This window comes from Giraffa tippelskirchi, chromosome 3 (genome assembly GCF_054371585.1).
Source record: "Giraffa tippelskirchi isolate mGirTip1 chromosome 3, T2T-mGirTip1v1.2.pri, whole genome shotgun sequence".
Classification (NCBI taxonomy): domain Eukaryota; kingdom Metazoa; phylum Chordata; class Mammalia; order Artiodactyla; family Giraffidae; genus Giraffa; species Giraffa tippelskirchi.
Window position 1 is genome coordinate 27,216,723 of NC_137277.1, and position 23,613 is coordinate 27,240,335.

Consider the following 23,613-nt stretch of genomic DNA (forward strand, 5'->3'; position numbering starts at 1 on the left):
CCACAGCCCCTGTTGAGCGGGTCCCCAAGGAGAATGAGCTGGATGGCTCCCCTAGCACCTCTCTGGGCAGAGACCTTAGGCCCATCTCCCAAGACCCCAGCCTGAGCAGAGAGGGCAGGTCTTAGCCTGCTGGTCCCCTAGCAGGTGACAGAAAAGTGATCGGCTCCAAACCATGCAAGAAAAACCAGCCAAACCCACAAAGCGAAAGAAAAATTCAGAAAGATAAATTAAAAAAATAAAGGTGAAACAACACCCCTAGAGGTGGCAGGAAAGGGCAAGGTGACCCCGGTGCCCTTAGACCCCCGTCTGCCAGTGCTGGGGTGAAGGCCTCGGCGGCTCTGGCACCTGCCTTGTGGGGGCTCCAGGGAATTCACGTGGCTCATCCCCATGCTGGGTCCCCCCACCAATGCCAGGACAGAGGTGTGGCCAGCCTAGGCCAAGTGTGCAAAGTTCATTCAGTAGAGAGATAAAAAAATATACAACTTGGGTGGCATCCAGGACTGGGCCAAGGCAGTGGCCTGCACAAGGCAGGGTTGCCTTCTCTGTGAGGGGCATCAGGCCCTTCCAAGTCCAGAGTCTTGGGGTCCTTGGAGCAGCAGGGGCAGAGGCACTGGGGGTCCCCGGTGGTCTGGTTCTTTGGCACTTGGGACCTTGCCTGTCAGGCAGGAGCAGCCCCCTGGATTCCTCTTGGGTGCCCAAGGCCAGGGCGGCAGTAGCTTATGGGTGTGGGCAAGCACTGCCCCAACAGAGGGCTGGAGCAGGTCCAAGCCCTGCCCCTACGAGTCCTCTCCCAGGATCTCCTTCACGAAGGCAGCGATGTCAGTCTTCTTGGTTTTGTGCGAGGTGAAGAAAGGGTGCTCCTGAGGGTAAAGAAGGCAGTCACCTTGGAGGGGCAACCAGCCAACTCCTAGTCCTAACCCACACCCTGACCCTTCCAGCACCTCTGCCCCTGGAGGCCCTCCAGGTAGAGAGTGTTCAGGCTTCCTCCTCAGCTCTCTCACTGCCACCCTCAACTCACTCTTGCTTGCACATGCCAGGACTCTGCCCACAATGGGCCTTCCATGTGGAGTGCCCTCTCCGTCGGCAAGGAGATCCTCATTCATCCTTTGAGGCCCACTTCCCCTGCAAGACCTCCTGACACCTCCAAATAAAATGGCCCACCTGCCCTGCTGGCCCTCTGCCCCACTCCAAGGGCCTGGCATGAAGGGTGAAAGAGGGTGCCAGAGTACACGAGTGAATGCGAGACAAAGTTCCTCAAAGAATTTTGAATGCAGAGGCAAGCCAGAGGAGCTGCCTGCTGCTGCGCATAGAGGCAGCCCTCTCCTAGAGAGCCCCACCCACACTCACCATCAGCTCCAGGTAGCTCATGCGTTCCGCGGGGTTCTTTCTCAGGCTAGGAGAGAACAGGGTAGGCTGGGGCCAGGATGGCAGGGAAGCAAGTCCAGCCCATCCAGGCCAGTCAAATCAGGCTGGGCTCAGCCCTGCCCAAGCAGCAAGGGGACACACATGCTCCCGGGGCTCAGGAAAGAAAGGGCTGGACTGTCCTGGGGGCTTCCAAGGGCAGAGTAGGTAGGATCCATGGTGCCCACCACAGAGACTGGACCAAGTTTCTTTGCCTCCTGGGGTGCGAGCTTTCTTATCTCTATAGTGACCTAGGAGATTTCCAATGATCCCAATACTAAAATGCTACCATTAACCATCATATGCTTGGTGTCCTTAATTAAGAGAGGACGTTCCTTACCATGGGTCCTGGGAGAGAATGACACTGTCTGCCAGACGCACCTGTTTTCAGACTTTCTTATTTTCCAGTGAAAAAAAGAAAGGCTGTGAATTCTCCCCTGAGCATTTCTCTGGCCACAGCACATAGCTGTTGGTATGTTATACTCTCACTGTCTTCACTCTCACTGCTTTATAATTTTATATTTTAGATCTCTCTTATAACCCAAGAGTATATTAGAAGAATTTACTTTTAGTTTCCTTGTAGCTTTTTTCTCCATAGCTATTTATTTCCTGTTCCATCTAATTACAGTCAGAGAATGTGGCCTATACGAATTTACCTCCTGCCTTTTCCCTTATTTCCTCTGTAATCTCAAACATAATTAATCTTTATAAGGATCTTGTGGGCATTCTTCAATGTGATACAAAGTTCTAAACATCAATAAAAGCAAATTTACTATGTATTTAAATCCTCCATATGCTCTTCATTTTCTTTTTTGATCTATGTGATCTGTCCATTTCTAGAGAAACTGTATTAAAAACTCCTCCCAGGACCATAGTGTGTCAAATTATCCTTATATGCTATTTCTGCCTACTATTTTGATGCTGTTATTTGGGTTTACCTGCTAAAAAAGGAGATTGGGCCCAGAGAGGGTGGGATCTGGCCAGGGCAGGGAGGGGGACTGTCTGGGCTCAGGGAGGCCCTCAGGTCTGAGCAGGATTGAGACTCACCACTGTGCAGTGAAGTCCACAAACTCAGGGGAGAAACGGTCAGCTGGGAGCTGGGGGGACGGCTCCTCCACCACCTGCTTCAGCTGCTGGAAGGGGGTCCCCCAGGACTCATAAGGAAACCGCAGAATGGCCATCTCGATCTGCAGTGGAGACAGCAGCACCAGGTTAGAGGCACCCACACTCTGCACACGGAAGCAAAGCCTTCAAAGATCCTGCCTGTCCTGGTCCAGCATCCAGAGCTGGACTGTGAGGCAGGTCAAGGGGCTGACAGGTGACCTCAGTCCAAAGATGAAAGCCAAGGGGACAGAGAAGTTAGTTCTTCTGTCCCAGCCAGCAGAGACAACAGCTCATGGAACAAATTCAACCCTGAGTTTTGACTGGCTTGGCTATTGGGTTTTCAAACAATCTGAATTCAGAAGGCTTTGCATTAAAACCCAGGTTCCAGCTAACCTGGAAAAATCAGAGGCAGCCTGGGGTGCTCCCCACAAGGCTGCTGTCAGCAAAGCGCCTTAGAAGAGCGATCAGCTTCGAAGTTCCCCACAGACCACTCCCTCCTCCCTAATGTCTCAGCAACGCCTTAGCGTCTGCTGCCATTTATGTGGGCTGTTGTTATTACTGAAAAGGCAAGCGGGAAATGAAATGATTCTCATGAGCTTGCAGGAGGAATGTTAGACTGAGAGGTTCATCTTCTGGACTGTGCAGCAATCCACCAGGCCCCATTAGGAAAGAAAGTCTGCAGCCCTTCCTCCTCCACAAAGCCCCCACCACCCAGCCACCAACACCTGGGAAGCCCATCTCCAATGCTTCCCCTCCAGGAAGCCTTCCTGCTCTGATCTTGTCACTGTTTCTCCCTGACTCCCTGGACACAAGGCTGCCATGGCCTCATCTCTTCTACTAGACCCAGATCTCCCTGTGCCCCATGCCTCGCCTGCAGGAGTCATTTGTAGGAAAGACTGGTTGGCTCACAACAAACTCTACTTTCAATTTTGACCACTGACATGAAAACTCAGGTCCACCTCCCTGACAAGCGATCACCGTAATAAACAGGAGAGACCTCAACTCAAGCAGACGCACCCAAACAGGTCACTAGTTGTGCTCAGGAAGCACCTTCTCATCAGGCTCCAGGCTCCCCTCCAGCCAAGACACAAACACGCCCACAGCTGGAGGTGGCACAGTGTGGCAGGTATGGCTAGGACCCTGGATTTTCATAGGACAAAGACAGCTTCCTTTTTTTCCTAGAGTTTCCACTGACTCCGACACACAGGAGTGAGGACCCTGCCTGGGCTGTAGAGAGGGATGAAGTGGCCACCAGAGCTTGTAAGGACGAAGACAGAGAAGTGTCCAAACCTTGGACCTAGTCATTCCTCTCCTGGTAATTCTTTTCTAAAACAGCTCAAAAAATGAAAAACAAAAACATAAGCAGCCTCTGGGCACAGAGACACATGGTACGGCATTATTTGTGGGAGGAAACGTGAGAAGGGGCAAGAATGAGCAGGGCAGGGCTGAGCCTCGCCACTGTTGTGAAGCCCTCGTGCACAAGGAGCCAGGTGGTCTGGGGCTGGCTGTGCATTCTCAGTGAGCACCACGAGCCCTGAAGAAGTCCAACAGGCAAGTCATCACAGACGAGAGCAGCATAACGCTGCCTGAACCCAGGGAGGGCGTGAGGCACCTGCGGACGCTCCGCTAAGGACACCATAATCTTTAATGGCACTGTCTCTGCTCACATCATGAAGCCAACCAACCCTTCTGTCCAGGCTAGACTATCTGGCCCCCAGAAGCTCACAGACCTGGCACAGCCCCCCACCTGTGCTCCACTCGACCAGCAAGGGTGCCCCAGGCCGTACCATGGTGATGCCGAGGCTCCAGACATCAGACTTGACATTGTAGCCTTTCTGGTTCAGTTCTGGGTTGATTCTCTCGGGCTGGAAGAGGAACCAGAGCAGGGTCACCAAAGCCCCCTCAGCTGGGTCTGGTTGCCCCCATAAAACTGAGGGGCCAGTGCTCACTCATCCTACCTCCCCCAGAACAAATGTGGAAGCTGAGGGCAGTGAGGGCCAGGGTCTTCAGGTGGAAGCCTAAGTCTTGCCAAACAGCTGCTACACCCAGGGGTCCGACCTTGGGGAACTCCCGCAGGCCCCACCAGCCACCTCCCTGAGGTGAAACTTATCATTCAAATGGACACGGTGGGGCCAGTCAGAAAGGGGTGGAGAGGGTTGAGCAGGAGACTCCCTCTAGCAGGAAATTCGGGGTCTGGGGAGGCCTCGTTCCTGATGGAGCAGGAAGACACAGCCGAGTGCCCAAGCCTGGCTGCTTCCTCTGCACGTGGCCTGGGAAGCACTTACGGCCATGTAGGGTTTGCAGCCAGCGTCCATTGTCTTGGCCACGGAATCCACCAAGTAACCACTGATCCCAAAGTCACACATCTTCACGTGGCCCTCCTTGTTGATAAGGACGTTGGACGGCTTCACATCTGCCAGAGGTAGGACATGTCTTTCAGCTCCTGGTTGTTGGCCCCCACTGCCCAGGTCAGAGCTGGTAGCCACAAAGTCAGGAGCCCCGGCCTCCAGCCACAGGTGGGGAGAGAAGTTGGCTCCAGGGCTTCCCCCAGGACCATGTCTTTGCAGCTTCATAGCTGAGACTCAGCCTTCACTTACCAGTGCAACCTCTGGCTCTGGGGTCCACACAGATGCAGTGAACCCATCACTAACAGTATGAGCACTGTAAACCACCCAATATCCACCCTGAGGAGTCAGCAGTCTTGGCCAGGAAGCACAAGGCAGCAGCTCAAACACAGGAGGCGGGTCTGTGGGAAAACCCAGAGCCCCAGGACTCAAGGTGGACACGGAGAGGATATGGAGTGAGCTAGGGGGCAGAGCAGGACCATCCAGCAAGCACAGGCACAGGATACATGCGTATCCCCCCTGCCTTTTATGAGGACTTCTGCAGGTGCACAGAGAGATGACCAAAGGTTCCACGACAACCTACCGACAGCAGTGACCTGGGGACCACTGAGTGGTCAAAGGGGCTTAGCCTAATGAACTCCGTGTGGAAAAGCAGACCCCTCAGAACACAGAGGGAGGCGACGGGCAGAACACACACAGCCCCACTGAGTCTCAGAATCATTGGGCCAATTGGGAGGCTGAGAACAAGCAAAACCAACCCCCGTGGGAGAATCAGTGGAGTCGGGGGCTGGGGCGTGTTGGGGCAAGAAGGGGAGGGGAGAGTGAGGGGTGACCCAGTGTAAAGGATGACCGGATTCATGCAGCGGTACACACCCCACCTGCACGCTCCTCAACACGTAAATAACACGCCAAGACAAGACGGGCCGGCTTTCGCGGGATGAAGGTCCACCCTGTCCATGCTCTGAGCACCAGGGAACAGAACTGGGACTGGGCCTGGGGGCTGGGAGGAGTGGCTGGGAGGAGTGGACAGCGGCCTGGACCCAACGGGCACATCACAGCCTGTCACCTCCCAGAGCCTCGGCATTGCAGGCCCAGCAGGACCGCGGGAACGTGTGTGAGGCCAGGCCCCTCCTCACCAGCCCGCCCAGGCACTGACCTCTGTGGATCACAGACAGCTTGCTGTGCAGGTGTTCCAGGGCCCTCACGATCTGGTGTTTGGGATAGGAAGTGGGGAGAGACAGGTCACATCAACACTGACAGAGCCAGAAGACTCCCCATCCAGGGCCGTCTGTCGCCGTCTCCCAGGTAATACCCAGCCCCTCACCACCTGAGGCTCCCGCCCACATCCCAGCCTTTGCTGTGGTGTCCTGGCCACCCTGATGTGGTGTCCTGGCCACCATGATGCTGATACACCCAGTTCCTACACTGCTCTGAAAGGGCCAGGGTCTCAGGTGATGTGACCAAGACCCTGCAGAGTCTGACTTATGAAGCCCCAGAGTGCTGTCCCTCCCTCCACCAGACTCCTGGGTAGAATCTGGCCCTTCCGCAGCCTCCTTGCATCCGCTCCCCACCTCCGCTACCAGCAGTCACTGGGCTACATGCTCAGAGCCACTCCCCACAGGAATCACCCCAAAGATTCTGACTCAACACTCTGGGGGGTATGTTTACATGTTAGCAGCTGCGGTCAGGAATGAGGACCACAGGTACACGGACCCCACTCCCCTTCTGCTTTGGCTGCTGGGTACTCATGCCCAGGGAGCCACCTGCCCTAGGACATGCAGTCTCAAGAGGCAGACCCATGGGTTTCTCCCCTGACCGCGTGCCTCTGCAAGCTGCCTCCAAGCATCTTCAGGATAAGGAAGCTGTGAACACTAAGTCCTCTTCTGTGGCCTTGAAACTCAGGAGCTACACAGGAAGGCCCAGAGATCCTGGCTCTGCCAAATCTGTGTGGCTCCAGGGCCCCGGGGTTTCCTGAGCAGGGAGGCTCAGGTCCAGGGCGGGGGCACTTGGGGCTTCCAAGGGCAGCTGCCCAGCTGCAGGGCCACAGCTGGAGGCCACACAGGGGGCCCAGCTCTGCCCAAGACACTACCATTGGGACCCCCCCACCTCACTTACAGACACAGCGATCTCCCCAAGAATGTCTTCTGGGATCGTCATGCCCTTGTCTAGCACCTTCCGGTAGAATTTGTCCAGGGACGTGTCCATGAGCTCCATGCAGATCCACACATCTCCCTGCAGGTGGACAGCCACAGCTCAGCCACACCCGCCCAGGGCTACCTAGCCCAGCATCCTCCCATGCCCATCTCCCTGGAGCCAGCCAGCCCCTGACACACCTCCACCCCTCAGCCCTCAGGGGTTCCCTGACCTCCCAGCCCCTCCCCCACAAGACTTGCCTGCACTGCTGGGTCCACATGGCAGCCTCCCCCCTCTGTCACCTCAGCTCTCCCCAACCAGACTCCTACTTCTATGGCTCATCCCAGCTCTGACCCTGGCCAATGGGTCCCTTCCCCAGCAACATACCGTCCCCCACCCTCACCCCCATCCAGGACAGCCTTCTGAGAAGGCTGGGTGCAGCATTCCCTGGGGTAACCTCAAGCTCCTGGGCTCCCTGCCAGCTGACTCAGCCAGTGGGGAAGCTGGCTGTGATTCCTCACCTCTCTAAAGAGGGCCCCGTAGAAGGTGACGGTGTAGAAGCAGTCGACCGTGCGCATGTTGACATCCAGGTCCATGAGCAGGCGCTTCTGCTCCTGAGAGTTCACGGTGGCCCGGATGCGCTGCGGGGGTGGGGCTGCGGTCAGAGCCTGGGCGGCAGGGGTGCAGCCCCAGGTGCCCGCAGTTCTGACGGCCCTGGGTCAGGGACACTGCTCACCTTCACAGCCATGATGGTGCCGCTCTGGGCATGCCGCACCTTCTCGACCACCCCATAGGCGCCTCGGCCCAGCTCTGAAATGGTCACCAGGTCATCCGCCTCTACCTCAAAGTTCTTAGGGGACAAAAAGGAGAGAGGGTTCAGGGAGGCCAAGTCAGGCACCAGTGGAGATGCTGCATCAGCAGAAAGAGAGAATCTCCAGCCAGTCAGACCTGTGCTCAAGTCTTGTACCAGCCACTTCTGCTGTGTGTCCTGGGGTAAGTCACATAACCTCTCTGAGCCTCCCCTCACCTTCTCTAAAACAGGCGCAGCACCTACATCCAAAGGCTGCTACAGAGTGTCAGCACATCACCCTGGGAAATGCTCCCAGCAGCGCTGGGCCCTAGAGAGATGCCCTTTTCCTCTCACCCCACCCTCTCAGGTGGCCACATTCACTCATTCATCACCTACGGTGTGTAAGTCCCTGTTTCAGGATCTGGGGACACAGATACGACAAAAGAAAGGCCTTGCCTCCTAAGGAGCAGCGTGCCCACCCTCCCTCTTGACCTGCTGCCAGAGGAAGCAAGGAGGCGGATGAACAAGACCCTTCAGCATGTCCTGTGGGCAGCACACGGCCTCCAAGCCCGCTTCCCAAGGGAACCACTGGCGTCGAGAGATGCCAGTGAAATGCAGGCCCTTTGGGCAGAGCCAGGGATCTGCACACTCAACACCATGACTCTAGCTCCCCAGGGCCCAGGAGGTAGCCACCAGATAGGCCACCTGGTCAGCATCGGGGAGCCAGCCCCCATCCACAGCCCAGCTCTGTCTACACCCACAGACACCTCCGAGGGTCTGTTGACACCTACCCTGTCTCCAATGGTGATGAAAGCCCGGGAGTCCAGGTTCCGGGGGAGCCTGCAGGGGAGAGCGGAGGCGTGAGCCCCAGAGAGCTCTGCCCTCTCAAGGGGGTCCCCGCCCCCCACACAGTCACCAAACATCTGCCGGGCAGCACATGGCCTGTCACATGGACAGGCCTTCAGATGGGCAAGGAGGGCTCCAAGAAGACGTGCAAGGCACACGGCCCCCACAGCTGCTTAGAGGAGATGCCGCCCGCACAGGTGGCCTGGCCCCCACATTGGCCCCTACAGGAGGCCTTCCAAGTAGTGCCAAGGGAACCAAGGCCGACTCACGTGGGGCTGGGTGCTGGCGGCTTGGACATGCAGGAGATTCGTAAATCCTTTTTCCTCCTGGACTTTCCTAAAAGGGAGAGAAGGGAGCGTGCGGTCAATCACTGGTCAACCAACATCCCCAGGGACAGAGAGGGCCCGGCACAGACACAGACGCCAAGGGCCAGTGTGGTCAGTGCCGGGATGGGACCCCAAGGCCTCTGGGCACCCAGAGGATTTGCCCAGCCCAGGCTAGAGGGTCCAAGCCCCACCGGTTGTCCTGAAACAGTCACTCCACGGTCATCTGAGAAAAGACAGCACCCTCAAGGAAGATGTGCCTGCTCCCCAGCCCCCATCAGGCCTCTGCGCTCCCAGGCCTGAAGAGTGAAAGCTGAAGTCCCAACACCCAGTACCTCTGAGCATGACCCTACTTGAGATTTACAGAAATGACCAGGTCACAGTGAGGTCACAAAGTGGAGCCCTGATCCAACACAACAGGCTCCTTAAAAAGGAGAAGCTTGGACACAGAGACAACACATGCATCAGGGAGGAAGACGACCATCTGCGGCTGCAGCAGGACCAGCCCTGTGACACCTAGATGGGCTCCAGCCACCAGACAGGAAGTCCAGTATTGAAGCCACCCAGTGAGTGGGGTTTTGTCTGACAGGCATCACCCACAGCCAGGCCCATGGGCTGGGACCTGGTATGCAGGCACCCTGTGTGCAGGCCCTGTGTGTGCAGGCCCTGTGTGTGCAAGTGCCCCATGTGCAGGCCCTGTGTGTGCAGGCACCCCGTGTGCAGGCCCCATGTGCAGTGCCCTGTGTGCAGGTGTCCTGTGTGCAGGCATCCCGTGTGCAGGCCCCGTGTGTCCAGGAGCCCCGTATGCAGGCCCCGTGTGTGCAGCACCCTGTGTGCAGGTGCCCTGTGTGTAGGCATCCCATGTGCAGGCCCCGTGTGTACAGCACCCTGTGTGCAGGCCCCTTGTGTGCAGCACCCTGTGTACAGGCACCCTGTGTGCAGGCCCCATGTGTGCAGCGCCCTGTGTGCAGGCGTCCTGTGTGCAGGCCTCGTGCATGCAGGTGCCCCATGTGCAAGCCCCGTGTGTGTAGGCGCCCTGTGTGTGTAGGCGCCCTGTGTGCAGGCCCCATGTGTGCAGCACCCTGTGTGCAGGCGCCCCATGTGCAGGCCCTGTGTGTACAGCGCCCTGTGTGCCGGCCCCCTGTGTGCAGGCATCCCGTGTGCAGGCCCCGTGTGTGCAATGCCCTGTGTGCAGGTGCCCTGTGTGCAGGCATCCCATGTGCAGGCCCCGTGTGTGCAGTGCCCTGTGTGCAGGCCCCCTGTGTGCAGGCGCCCTGTGTGCAGGTGCCCCGTGTGCAGGCCCCATGTGTGCAGCGCCCTGTGTGCAGGCCCCGTGTATGCAGCGCCCTGTGTGCAGGCTCCGTGTGCAGGCCCCCTGTGTGCAGGCGCCCCATGTGCAGGCCCCGTGTGTGCAGCACCCTGTGTGCAGGTGCCCTGTGTGCAGGCATCCCGTGTGCAGGCCCTGTGTGTGCAGCACCCTGTGTGCAGGCCTCCTGTGTGCAGGCGCCCCATGTGTGTAGGTGCCCTGAGTGTGCAGCGCCCTGTGTGCAGGTGCCCTGTGTACAGGCATCCCGTGTGCAGGCCCCGTGTGTGCAGCACCCTGTGTGCAGGTGCCCTGTGTGTAGGCATCCCATGTGCAGGCCCCGTGTGTACAGCACCCTGTGTGCAGGCCCCATGTGTGCAGCACCCTGTGTGCAGGCACCCTGTGTACAGGCACCCTGTGTGCAGACCCCATGTGTGCAGCGCCCTGTGTGCAGCACCCTGTGTACAGGCACCCTGTGTGCAGGCCCCATGTGTTCAGCACCCTGTGTGCAGGCGCCCCATGTGCAGGCCCTGTGTGTACAGCGCCCTGTGTGCCGGCCCCCTGTGTGCAGGCATCCCGTGTGCAGGCCCCGTGTGTGCAATGCCCTGTGTGCAGGTGCCCTGTGTGCAGGCATCCCATGTGCAGGCCCCGTGTGTACAGCGCCCTGTGTGCAGGCCCCCTGTGTGCAGGCGCCCCATGTGTGTAGGCCCCCTGTGTGCAGCGCCCTGTGTGCAGGCCCTGTGTGTGCAGCGCCCTGTGTGCAGGCCCCCTGTGTGCAGGCGCCCCCTGTGTGTAGGCGCCCCATGTGTGCAGCGCCCCATGTGCAGGCCCCGTGTGTGCAGCGCCCTGTGTGCAGGTGCCCTGTGTGCAGGCATCCCATGTGCAGGCCCCATGTGTGCAGCACCCCGTGTGCAGGCCCTGTGTGCAGGTGCCCTGTGTGCAGGCATCCCGTGTGCAGGCCCCATGTGTGCAACACCCCGTGTGCAGGCCCTGTGTGCAGGTGCCCTGTGTGCAGGCATCCCGTGTGCAGGCCCCCTGTGTGCAGGTGCCCCATGTGCAGGCCCCATGTGTGCAGCGCCCTGTGTGCAGGTGCCCTGTGTGCAGGCATCCCATGTGCAGGCCCCATGTGTGCAGCACCCCATGTGCAGGCCCTGTGTGCAGGTGCCCTGTGTGCAGGCATCCCGTGTGCAGGCCCCCTGTGTGCAGGTGCCCCTTGTGCAGGCCCCATGTGTGCAGCACCCCGTGTGCAGGCCCCCTGTGTGCAGGTGCCCCTTGTGCAGGCCCCATGTGTGCAGCACCCTGTGTGCAGGCATCCCGTGTGCAGGCCCCGTGTGTGCAGGCACCCCATGTGCAGGCACCCTGTGTGCAGGCCCCATGTGCAGGCACCCTGGCCCCTCTCAGCCTCAGCTGCCCCAGCAAGGGCCCGGGTGGAGAAGCATGAGGACACTTCCAGGTGGACCCACAGTCACACCTGACACCATCAGCACTTCACCCCAACTCACTCCCGACTGGTGGGGGGTGGGGAGGAGGTGGGGGGCTGGTGGGGGAGGTAAGCCCAGCAGGCCTACAGGGGTCAAGGCAGGGCAGACTCAGGCCTGAAGCTGGGCCCAAGGCCTCATCTCACCCCTGCCCACTGACCCAGGCAGGCTTCACTTCCTCTGGGCCTCAGATTCCCCATCTGGGAGGAGCCCTGTTCCCAGCTCCAGCTAAGAGGGTATGAGGTGACAGGGGACCAGCAGGGTCCAACCTTCCTGGGAATAGGCCCAGGCTCCTGGACAGGACACCCTGAGGCACAGGCAGGGCCAGCCCTGGCCAGGCCCACTCTCTCCACACCTGCACAGTTTGTGCCTTTGCTGTTTGAAGTTTGCCAACATCAAGGGCCCCACGAAGCCCGCTCCCCTCCCCAGGGTGCTGGATGGGCCTGAGCCCCAAGACAACACCTCCTCACCCACACCTTCTGGGGACCGACGAGGGGTCACCTCTCCAAGTAGTAGTGTCCTCGCCTCTTGGCCAGCTGAGAAATGTGGCCGGTGCCCGGCCTGCAGTTGGTGCTGAAGAAGAATGGGCATCACAAGCACTGGGCAGCCCTGGAACTAGACCAGCAGGAGCAGAAACAGTGACCACATGCCTCTCCTGCAACCCAGTGCATCTTCCAGCCTCTCGCCCGAGGCCTGCACCCCTTGCCACAGTGTGCACACCCTCCTGAAGCCACCTCTGGACTGGGTTTGGATCAAGCCTCCAGCACACCCTGCTGTACAGCCTCAGGACCTCATCTGTGAACCCAGATGGGCCCATGAGCTTGGGCCCAGCAGTAGGGGGCCAGCACTGCTTTCCAATGACAGGCAGGAGCATCAGCGCCCCTGGGGAGACAAGGTCCAGGCCAAGCTGTCCTGAGAGCGGGGTGAACCACCCACCTCTGGGAAGGGGTCCAATATCTGCCTGGGATGGGTGGACAGACACCTGCAGCCTCTCCTCAGAAGGCCCCCAGGCCCCCTTCATCTGTGGGCCTGTCTCTCTAGGCTGGGCATCCTGGGCTGGAGCGTCCTGGCTTGTGGCGTCCCACCTCTGCCCTGCAGATGCCAGCAGCATCTGAATGTCTTCAGACCTGTCCGCAGGGCCTGCTTGCTCGGTACTGAGGGGATGGAAGCTGTGAGCTGGATGGCTTGGGACCCTCCCATGGACTCTGCAGATGAGAAGGGCCTCAGGAGGTGGGGGCACAAGGGAGGCGGGGTCCCGGGGCTTAGGAAGCCAGCGTGTGGCCAAGTGGCCACCTTGCCACTGTTGAGGGGGGCGGGGGCAGGGCTGCTGGGCTGAGCGGCCCTGGCCCAGCCTGGTGCTCCCTGTGGGCTCAGCACTGGGTGTGCCATGGCAGGCGCGGGCCCGGCCATGGAGGCTCCTTGGAGTGGAGAGCCCTGGTTTCCCTAAGTGAGGTGAAGCGAAGAGCTCCTCCTCCAGGGGCATCATGGTGCCTAGAGGAGACAGGAAGGGCCTGGGTGTAAGTGGCAGGCTGCTGCTATCATGGGCAAGAGGGCGTTGGAGTGAGGCCCCCACCCCTGACAACCAGCCATGTTGCCTTGTCTGTAAAACGGGATGAAATCACTCCACACTGAGGTCATGGCTGGGCAGTTGGCACACCCCCGTGCTAGGGGCAGGCTCCGAGTGCCCGGTCAGGTCCTAAGCAGGCCTGGGCTGGAGGTACAGAGGTGGGGACATAGCTCGATGCAGGCTGGGCACTGATTTAAGTGTTCTGCCTGACAACTAGACAGGCAGGTGCTTTTTTCATCCCCACTGTATGAATGAGGATACTGAGGCTCAGAGAGAGGGAGGGACTTACCCAGGACCACCCAGACTGTAAGGCACAAAGGTGGGATTTGAACTTGTCGCAGAGAGAGCCTTGCTCTTGGCCACAGGGTTGCACAAGAGCCGAGGCAGGTGTGGAGTGAGTGGAGACCCGGCTCTGGGGCTGCGGGCTGTGCCGTCAGGACACACGCTCAGCTGTGGGCCCAGGGCCACCTGGGTCAGGGCCTTTGGCCAGGACTGAGCCTCTGCTGCTGGCCCCCAGACACCAGGCTCAAAGTATGTCCCTTTTCACTCCCTGATGGCGCCCAAACACCTCTGCTGACACCCGAGGTCCTTCACTTGTCCCCTTGCACCATTCACTTGTGCAAATCTTAAGACAAACCCTGGAAGCTACACAATGATGCAGTCAATGAAAGTCAGGGCGGGTGGTACAGCTGCCCAGGTGGAACACTGCACCACTGGGAACTTGAGATTCACTTGAAGCAATAACAGCTGCAGATGCTGAGACACGCTCAGTGCTTCCACATGTTAGCATGCTGACTCCTCAACAGAGGCCCCAGTATCACCCCCATGGTGCAGTTCCTCACTGCCGGCCAGTTCCAGCCTCTCCCCATCCCCACCACAAACCAGCACCGGCCCCACAGACCACGGTGTTGATGCTGGCCCAGGACTCCTGCAAGTCAGTGAACTTAAATATACCACATATACCTTAGGGCTCAATTTAAAGCAACAATACAGAAATGATGAGCACAAAAGTCAGGACAGTCGTCAGGAAGAGGCAACACTGAAGGGCTTCAGGGGCACAGAAATGTGAGATCTTTTTTAGCTGGTTGTCAGGAGTACAGAATTCCCTTTTCTTCATTCTTTAAAATGCAGAGGTACATTGTATATATCCTTCTGGCGTCTGCGATATCAGTTCAGTTCAGTCGCTCAGTCGTGTCCGACTCTTTGCAACCCCATGAATTGCAGCACACCAGCTGCGATATAACACGTAATTAAAACATGTAATTAAAACACGTAAAAGGAATGGATGCCCACCTGCTGGGAGGTGGCAGCAGAGGCTGCAGGCCCAACCCCCACACGGCAGGAGGACAGTTCAGGGTTGCCTGGAGGGGCACCAGGGGGAGAAGGGTGACTGGACATAGCCTCCCAGAGAAGCCAGGACAACCCCTGGGTTGCCAGTTCAGCCTGCAGTGACACCCCAGAGAGGGGTCCTCAGGACAGGGGGAGGGTGACAGGCACCGGTCTCCATCAGGGTGAGTCTGGTGACCCTTTCTGGGGGGGCAGGGATCTCCAGAGCCACTGTGGGGGAAGCAACCACAGAAGCAACTGGGCAAGAAGCCTGACTCACGTGGGCAATGCTGTGGGCCCCTCCAAGAGGCGCCGCTGAGGGGAGGCAGGTACAGTCCCTAGAGGCGATGAGCTCCAGTGTGCAGAGCTGAGCTCCGGGCAGGCCCACCCCATCTCCCCCATCCAGCCGGCATGGGGGTCTGTATGTTGTTCTTCCTCTGCAGTCCAAGAGTGACCCTTCCCAAGACACTGACAATGTTCCCCACGGCCACCAAGGCTCTGCCTCCCGGCTGCTCCCCATCAGCTCAGTGGCAGACCTTGAAGCTGGACCCTCAGAATCACTCCCCCACCACCTCCTTCTCTCCAGCCAGGGTGCTCCCCGGTCAGGACAGTCTTCACCCAACCCTGCATACCCACAGCAAGCGCCCTGCCTGGCCCTGAAGGGGCTCTGCCCACTGAGCAGCTGGCCTAGGAGGCTCCCACTCTCCTGACTTATGGTGCCACATGCCCCACACTGTGGGGGAGGCAACCATCCCATTCTCTCTGCTCCCGACGAGCCCTCCCCAGGAAGGCCCAAGAGGCCATGAAGCTCCCGGCTCCAGCATGGGGACCAGAGCCTGGCAGATGCCAGCTGCAGCCAGAGTCGTGTCATAGGGCTTAAAGTCCACCATCAAGGTCCCTGTCCTGTTTGTTCATCCACCAATGAACAATTGCCACCACCACAACAACGAGAAAATAACAGATGACATTTGTTTGACAAACACTATCTCCCACCTTTACCACCACTCTGAGATGGAGGGTTGGTTACTCTCACTTTACAGAAGAGGAGACTAAGGGTCAGAGAGGGCACTTGAGGAAGCTGGGAAGCAGCAGAGCGAGTCAGAATTCGAACACAAGCCCATCCACCCCTGAGCCCAGGCTCTGCCCCACTTCCTGTCTCACTGTGGTTCCTCGTAGGAAGAGGGCAGTCCCTGCTGTCCCTGTACCTGATACTCAGCGAGGGGGATGAGCTGTCTACACACGTCCTTACAGCTGCCAGCATGCAGGGTTCCCATAACCATTCTGCAGGTGAAGAAACTGAGGCCTTGCATCCGAGAGCTGGGCAATGCCAGGGGACTGAAAGCATTACAGCGGGCAGTGGACATCCAACATTACAGCAGAGGGGCTGGGCTGGGATCTGATCACAGAGTCTTTACCTCTGTGGAAGTTCGGGGCACCCCGCACCACCTCTGCTCCTCTGCAGCCTGGAGCCCCCAGCTGCACATCTGAGCAGGAGGAGCCCACAGGCCGAGGGCGGTAAACAGTCACCACCACCTGCTCTAGCTCCATGAGCAAGAGGAAGTTCCTGGGGGGATGGGCGAGGGGGGCCAGGAGCAGGGGTCTGGATCCACTCCGTACCAGGTCCAGGGAGGGGGCTGCCTCCACGTCCAACCCAGGACCAGAGGCCGGCCCATGAGGCGGGGACTCAGCCCCCCTCCCACCCACCAGAAGCCAGGCATTGGCCCTTTAAGCTGCAGCCGGCAGGCTGGCATGCCCCAAGAGTGAGTCAGTGCCCAGTGCCCGCTGACTCACCCGCCGGAAGCCTCCCGCTGCCCCGGCCCTCTCCCCACACAAGCGACTGAGAACTTTGCTCCCTTCAGGCCCTGAGCCACAGGCTGGCTGATAGACAGTTTCCTGTGTGTCATGCCAGGGGTGGGGGAAGTCCCCAAGATGCCACCTTCCAATCTTTCCAAGAGCCAGGGACAGGACGGGTAGGGGAGGGCAGCCACATGGCAGGAAGGGCCAGGACACTGTGAGCCTGCAGCCTCAGTGTGCCCAGGGTGCAGCAGGAGGCACAAGAGGATCAACCAGGAAGTGCCCACGGGGGCGGCACTCACAGTGCAGCTGGGGGCACCCCAAGGACAAATGTGGCTGGAGGCAGCAGACCCAGACTGTGCTATCCAAACGTGCCCTGGCCCTCTGACCCTGGCTGCTCTCAGCCTCTGATCCCAGGCAGAGATGGCCTATGGGCAAGGGGGCTGGGAAAATATCAGGGCTATGGGGCCTGGGGCCTCATGCACTCTTGGAAACTCCCCAGGCCAGTGGCAGGGAAGGCAGGGCAGGGCACCCCTGCAGGGCAGGAAGCTCAGGGGTAAAGCTCCCTAAGGTCAGGTGCCAACCACACCCTGCTTGGTCCAAATTCCTCAAGAAGGCGTGAAGGAGGACATCACTATGGGAAGGACTAGGTTGAGCCACTCCTCCTATCTGACCTCAGTTTTGTCACCTGTCAAATGGGCCTCACTGCAGTGAGCATAAAGTGTGCCAGCTGTAAAGGGTTGTGCACACATAAGGCACCATCTCTGGCTCAGGCCATCCTCCAGGTCAAGCAATGGGCTCAAGGAGATGCTTCCGGACAGAGGTGTGATAGGGGAAGGGGAAGTGTCCCACTAGCTCAGCACAAGCACTCAGCACAGAAATGGGACACAGGGGTGCACTGGGCACTGAGTACTAGAACCCCACCTCCATCTGTTACAGCTGTGTGACCTCAGGCAAGGCGCTGAACACCTCTGAGCCTCAGCTTCCTTGTCTGTGAATGAGGCTGTGAACCATAAATGGGTGAATACATGGCACATGGGAAAAGTTTGGGATTTTCTGGTGGGGGGGAGGCATTGTGGCTTCCCTGCCACGTGTTGCCACAAACCCCAAAGAGGTTAAGGGTGTCCCTGGGCCTTAAGTAGACCCCTGACCCTCCATCCAACCCACTCAACATCATCTGTTATCCTGACCCACAAACTGGAAACTCATCCTGGCCCTCTCTCTGCTGAGAGGCTCAAAGAAGACAATACCAGGGCTCAAGTCACACAGCATATGAGTGTTTCCCCAAAGTGCTTTATTCCTTCATATGCATGACTCCTCTCCCTTCCCAATCCTGCAACTCTAATTTTTATTTTGATGAGGCATCCCCTGCCTGGAACAGCAGAAAGGGACTTCAAAAACAAACACTGCTTCCAATCTCTTCTTTCTGCCCATGAAAACCCTGTGGCCCAGAGAGGTTGATGGACCTGCCTGAGGTCTCACAGCCTGGCCAGGCTAGGCCTACACCTGGAGCTGGGGAAGAGAAATGTCTGATTTCCCGGTTCCCAAGCTCCACAAGGTTGGCGCGGTGCAAGTCCCTGCTGGGTACTCACAGTAGCTAGGCAGCGGTCAGGGACCCAGCCTCCCACTTAGGTTAAGGCTTAATTTACCCTCCACCTGGCCGCTGGGCTCAGGTCCACAGCCACTGCAGCCACGAGGAGCAGCAGCAGGGAAGGAGGACCCACACCTTCCCTGGGACCCCACAAGCCCTCCAGCTGCCACCCTGGCCCCACCCAGAGAGAGAGAGGCAGGGGTAACCCCTGATTAGGGCCCCCTAAGGGCCAGCTGTTACCTTTCTCCTCCTCACTCTGCAGCTACAACCCAGGAGAGGCAAGGCCTGGATCCCACATGGCTGGGGCCTTTCCAGCAAGAAAAATGGTAACAGTAACACAGTCAGACTGTCTGCTAAGCGCTTCTCATCCTCATCGCCCACAATTGGCTAGAACTCTTTAGTATTCACTATCTCACATCCTACGCCTGAAGTCCACGGAAGGTAGGTGTGATAAGGACACTCCTGCTGCTGGCGTGAAGCAGCAGGTTAGGGAGGCGGGGGCAGCCCATTCATTACGGATGCGTCCGGTTTGGAAATCTCTCACACAGTCCAGCCCTCTGAGACTCCGACATGCCAAAAACATCCTTTCCTTTTCCTGCCAAAAAAAATCCCCCTTTCACCCTCCAAGTCTCATCCTCCCCCTCTGCATGACAAATCCTGCTGCCGCAGCCGCCACCTCACAAAAATTTCCAAGAAGGCCGGCTGCTTGGAGAAGACAAAAGCAAGACCATTGCATAGCCAGCAACCGTCTGGCAGTTGGCCCTGGACCCACAGACAGCCGGGACAGATCTGGTAGCAATCAACCCTGCAGACATCGGCACAAGAGGAGGTGAGGTCCCCCGGTGCAGAAAGAAGCCTGCAAGTCCAGATGAGCAGAGCCAATGGAGAGGCCATCCAGTAAGGTGTGGTAGGAGGCCAAGAGAGGTACCCCCCTCACTGAGACAGGGCTGAAGAACGACCAGGAATAGGGCTGTGTGGGGCCTACTAGGATGGAGAGCCTTGGGGGAGAGATAGGGGAGGGCTGGACTCCCTGGACTGGAGCCAGGACACCCACATGGGAGGGGGCATTTACAGAGAGATCCCCAGAAGGGCAGTTAAACCCCAGCCAGGATACAGCCCTGGGACGCAGAAGTGGAAGGGGGCTGGGTGCAAGATGGGAGTGAATCCCACCTGGGTCCCAACTGAGGGATCCAGACTGGGAGCGTTTGTTCCTGTCCATGCTGCAGTTAAGGCCCAAATGGGGAGGTCCAAGCAAGGTTTCTGACCTGGTGTGGGGTGATCAGAACGAAACCTTCGCCAGAGTTCGGGCTGGGTCCGAGACCGATCAGGGAGGGGTTCCGGGCCGGGAAGCTGCCCGGGTGCGGGCCCGGCCGGGAGACCGCGCAGAGGTCGGGTCCGCAGCCCGGGCGTTCCTACCTTTGGACGTGGGCACGCCGGCGGGCGGGCTCGGGGCAGGAGACTCCATGGTGCGGGCGGATCGGGGCGGCGGCAGAACTAGTCCAGGGGGCGGCGGGCTCGGCCCGGGCGGAGCGCGCTCATGGCTACGGGCGGGCGGGAGGGCGGCCCGGGTGGCGGGCAGGGCGGCAACAGGGACGTGTCCGCGGCAGGCGGCGGGGCCAGACTGGGCAGTGCGGCCGGGCCCTGGCCGGACGGCGCCGACGTAGGCCCCTCCCCGCGAACCCATTGGCCCGCCAGTCTCCGGGCCCGGCCCCCGCCTATCAAACCCCGGCCGAGGCCTGCCCGTCAAACTCAAGCCTCACCCTCCTGGGGCGCGGCTTCTCCCACAGCCTGTCAAGTCCGCCCCTCACCGGGAAACCCGTCAGGGCCCCCCCCTCGGGGCCCGGGCGGGTCCTTCCCGCTGCCGGTCAGGAAGCGAGCCCAGCCCACTCCCGGGCCCGCCCCGAGCGCGCAGGCTGGAGTGCCCAGAAACCCTGGGTACCCCTGGCCCGCCCAGCTGCGGCTGGGGGAGCGGGAGGGTGGGTGCTGCGGACGTCAAAGTGCGCCCGCCCCCTGGTGGGGTCGAGATCACATCCCGCTTCGACTACTTCCTGGCCAGGCTGACCTGGGCAAGTCATGTCACCCCGGAGCCTGTTTCCGCGTCCCCGCCTCCGGGCGCTGCTGAAAGGAAGGGACCCGGGCTTCCGCAGACACTCAGAAGGTGTTTGTTGACTATTCATTCCGGACGGACCAGCCCTCTCTTCTGCTCCCACGTGGAGCCTGGGGGATTTCAAGAGTCACTCACCAATCTGGCACTGGGACCAGGTCACTAGAATGAACAGTCTAACAGAGGTCACGGGGTCAGTCCCTCGCTTCACGCTTCACGTGGGCGTGAATGTGTCACCTGCCAGGTGCCTCATGTGAGGGAAGCAGATTCCACCACCTCCTAGAAAGGCTTGAAGCCTTCCCATTTGTAAGATGAGGTGGCCACAGGGCCCACCCTCACAGTGATGAGGAGGCCCGATGAGATAAGGTAGGGCCTCCTTATTATCATTATTTCCTCCTGCACCCGGGGCGTGTGTAGAAAGACAGGAGCTATGGACTCAGCAGGTTGCGAGTTCAAATGCCAACCGTGCCACTCAGAGGTGGGTGCTGAGCATCTCCATGCCTGCTGACATACCTGTGCCACAGGGACAGGGCAACCTCTCTGAAACGGGTTCATGAATGTGAGCTCACAAGTGCCTGGCTTATGGCCTGGCACTCACTAGATGCCCAGCAAGTGTTTGTGAACTTCCTATGGGAAACTGACGCGGGCTCACCACTCCTGGGTGTCTGGAGTGGCCCAGAGCACTTGGCCCCAAATGGGTCATGTGACCTCGGGACCTGCTGCTTACCCACCTGCAAAATGGGCAACAGTACAGACACCTCCCCACCAGGACTGCAAGCCTGGTCCGGTGGGTTTCCTGGGTTTGGGCCCCTGCCAACCACTGGGACTTGTGCTCCTCCCATGCTCCCCCTGGCACCCGCTCCACACTGTTAGCGGGTTCTCAGTGCTGCCCCTTGTACACACGAATACCCATCCTACCGTGAGGCCTGCACCTCTGCTGTTCCCTCAGCTTGGTACATCTTTTTCCCCCAGCCTTCCACCATGATTCCTGGAGCTGGTCTCTTTCATCTCATAGGCCTCCTCTTTTTTTTTTTTTTAAGATTTTTTTGATGTGGACCATTTTTAAAGTCTTTATTGAATTTGTTACAATATTGCTTCTGTTTTACCTGTTGGTTTTTTGGCTGGGAGGCATATGGGATCTTAGCTCCCCAACCAGGGGTCGAACACTTGACCCCCTGCAGTGGAAGGTGAAGTCTTAACCACTGGGCCACTGGGGAAGTCCCCTGCAGGTATCCTCTGAAATGAACTACCTTAAGAGGGCTTCTGGCCATGCACCCAAATCAGTTGTATTCCTCTGCACAGCATTCATGCCACCAATGCCTTTCCTATTTCCTCTGCTTTTAATATGACTCTCACTCTGGACCATCAGACCATCCTGGGCAGGAATCTTGCCAACTCACTCTCTGCAGCACTCCTGTTGCACAGCCCAGGGTTGTGGACATGTTATGCTATGTCGCACAACCCTGTTCCACATAGTAGGTGCCTAAAAAGTATGTGAGGAATGAACAAAGGAAGCATGGAAAGCATGCTACAGACACTGGAAGCAACTCCTGTCCCAACCCAGCCTGCTCCTATGGCTCCTATGACTCAGATGAGGCCTGCCATTGCAGGAGGTGACGCTTAGTCAGGGAGTCTGACAGACAGCTGGAGAATCACAAAACTCCATGTGGGCTGCTATAAATAGACACGTGAATGAGGTGCCAGACTCCACCTGGGTGAGGTCAGGAAGGCTCCTCAGAGGAGGTGACTTTGAGACTGGGCCTTTAAAGACCAGGAGGAGCTCATCAGGCAGAGAAGCCAGAAACAGAGGGTTGGAGCTGCACAAGGGACCGCTTGTGAGAGTGTGAGAGCCCGGCTTGGACGCAGAGCTCCTTGGTTGCAGCCATGTCTGTTGGCCTCCCTCTGCCTCTAAGCAGCACAGTGAAGCTGGGTTTCCCCTACCACTCAAAAGCCAGAAGGGACTTTGGACAGGGTGCCTGTAGCAGAAAATAAGTCCTCAACACCCTTCCATGTGGACTCAGGGAAAGAGGTGTAGCCAGATCAGAATGTGGGCCCTGAGGTGGGTTCAGGGTGGGAGGTGGGGCTGGAGAGAGGATGGCTGAACCCAGGGTGGCGGCCCTCCAGGAGGTGACTCTTGAGCGAACCTCACAAGCGAAATGCCCAAATTAAATTATAGTCGTCAGGGTATGCGTTCCCGGTAAAGGAGGGAAGGGACTGGCGGGCGTCTGAGGGCGGGGCTGTGATTTTAGAGACGGAGGAAGAGCCTCACTGCAGCCTCAGGAGGTGAGGGAGGGGAGGGAAGAGCACCCCAGGAAAGGGAACAGCGTGTGCAAAGGCCTAGAGGCAGGGGCCCTGCACGAGCTCACTCACGCCCTCGGCCCCCTCCCACTCGCGAGTGCACACGCCCCAGATACACATGCAGACGGTCGTGAGCACAGCGGGATGCACAAGCGTCTACCTGTCCGCGGAGCGGCCACTCAGGCTCAGGCACGTTCACAGACACCATCCACACACACATCTGGGCACACTCGCATACACACACTCACACACACACGCAGGCACGCAAGCACACCCGGCCCTGATGCCGCAGGGCACCCTCAGCTTGCGCTCACAGTGCCCTCTGGTGGCCAGTCCTGGCATGGCGCCTGGACCTCAGCTGGTCACTGTGGATCCCTGGACACTGCCAGGACCTCCTCTGCTTCCCCTCCCCGTGCTTCCTGCCCCCGGTTCCTCCGCAGCAGCCAGAGAGCCTTTCAAAACAGGGCTGGCCAAGCCCAGACGCTTAGCAGAGAGCCTCCCTAGGAGTCTCCCAGACCCAGCCACTCCCAGACCCAGCTCTCCTCCCTGAACTTTCCTTTGCAAAGGCTGTTCCCTCAGCTGGGAATGCCCTTCCCTGCCTTTTCCACCTGACTCATTCCTACCCCTCAAGGCTCAGTTCTGAAACAGGGAGGGGAGGCTCTCCCTGACACTGCCCCCGAGGGACCCCAGCTCTGCCAGTGGCTGCAACCCCACCTGCATCTCCAGCAGAATTGAGCTGCTCCAAGGTGGGGGCTGAGTTCTTTCTGGCTAGAGGTAGTGCTTTAGGGCTGTAAGTAGTTACCCTTGAGCCTGGAAGGAGATGGGAGCCTCTTACTCAGGGTCAGGCCTGGATGCTGCAGTCTACACAGAAGGAAAGGTCATGGGTGGGGGTGCAGGAGCTCACCTGCTCTATCTAAGCTGTCATCACTCTTGAGTATCAATGGTGAATTCACACCAGTTAGGTGGTTCTATGAGAAAAACAGCGAGTCTTACTATGTGCTAATCCCTCGAAGTGCACCATTTTGTGGACTCACTATAATCAAGCTGCATGGAGGCATGACTGCTCTGGTCACTGCAGTGTCCCCTCACACCACAGGTGCACTGTAAACTCATGTGGAAAGGAGGAAGGCCCTCAGTACTGCAGCAAAGTGCACGCTGCCATCATCATCTCTGTGTAACAGATGAGAAACGGAGGCTCAGAGAGGGGCAG

At 58.7% G+C, this 23,613-nt stretch overlaps 1 protein-coding gene across 1 annotated transcript; it reads right to left on the minus strand.

Moving 5' to 3' along the window:
• Positions 1–208: 208 nt before the first annotated feature.
• Positions 209–19,675, minus strand: MAP2K3 (mitogen-activated protein kinase kinase 3). Its single transcript, XM_081583390.1, has 12 exons — positions 19,418–19,675; positions 8,889–8,955; positions 8,565–8,613; positions 7,720–7,833; positions 7,505–7,624; positions 6,966–7,082; positions 6,007–6,058; positions 4,791–4,918; positions 4,293–4,370; positions 2,449–2,588; positions 1,348–1,393; positions 209–860 (listed from the first exon to the last, which is right to left on the minus strand). Exons 1-12 carry the CDS (start codon positions 19,464–19,466, stop codon positions 777–779), a joined length of 1,044 nt encoding a protein of 347 aa, XP_081439516.1. The 5' UTR covers positions 19,467–19,675; the 3' UTR covers positions 209–776.
• Between the last annotated feature and the right edge of the window lie 3,938 nt (positions 19,676–23,613).

Bases quoted from the DNA above. Each gene is read 5' to 3' on its own strand.
- MAP2K3 (XM_081583390.1), bottom strand. From the start codon at position 19,466: ATGGAGTCTCCTGCCCCGAGCCCGCCCGCCGGCGTGCCCACGTCCAAA. The intron at 2,589-4,292 runs GTACGGCCTGGG...TCTCCACTGCAG, and splicing joins GGAGCCTCGGCATCACCATG to ATCGAGATGGCCATTCTGCG. The intron at 1,394-2,448 runs GTGAGTCTCAAT...GTTCTCTCCTAG, and splicing joins GTGGACTTCACTGCACAGTG to CCTGAGAAAGAACCCCGCGG.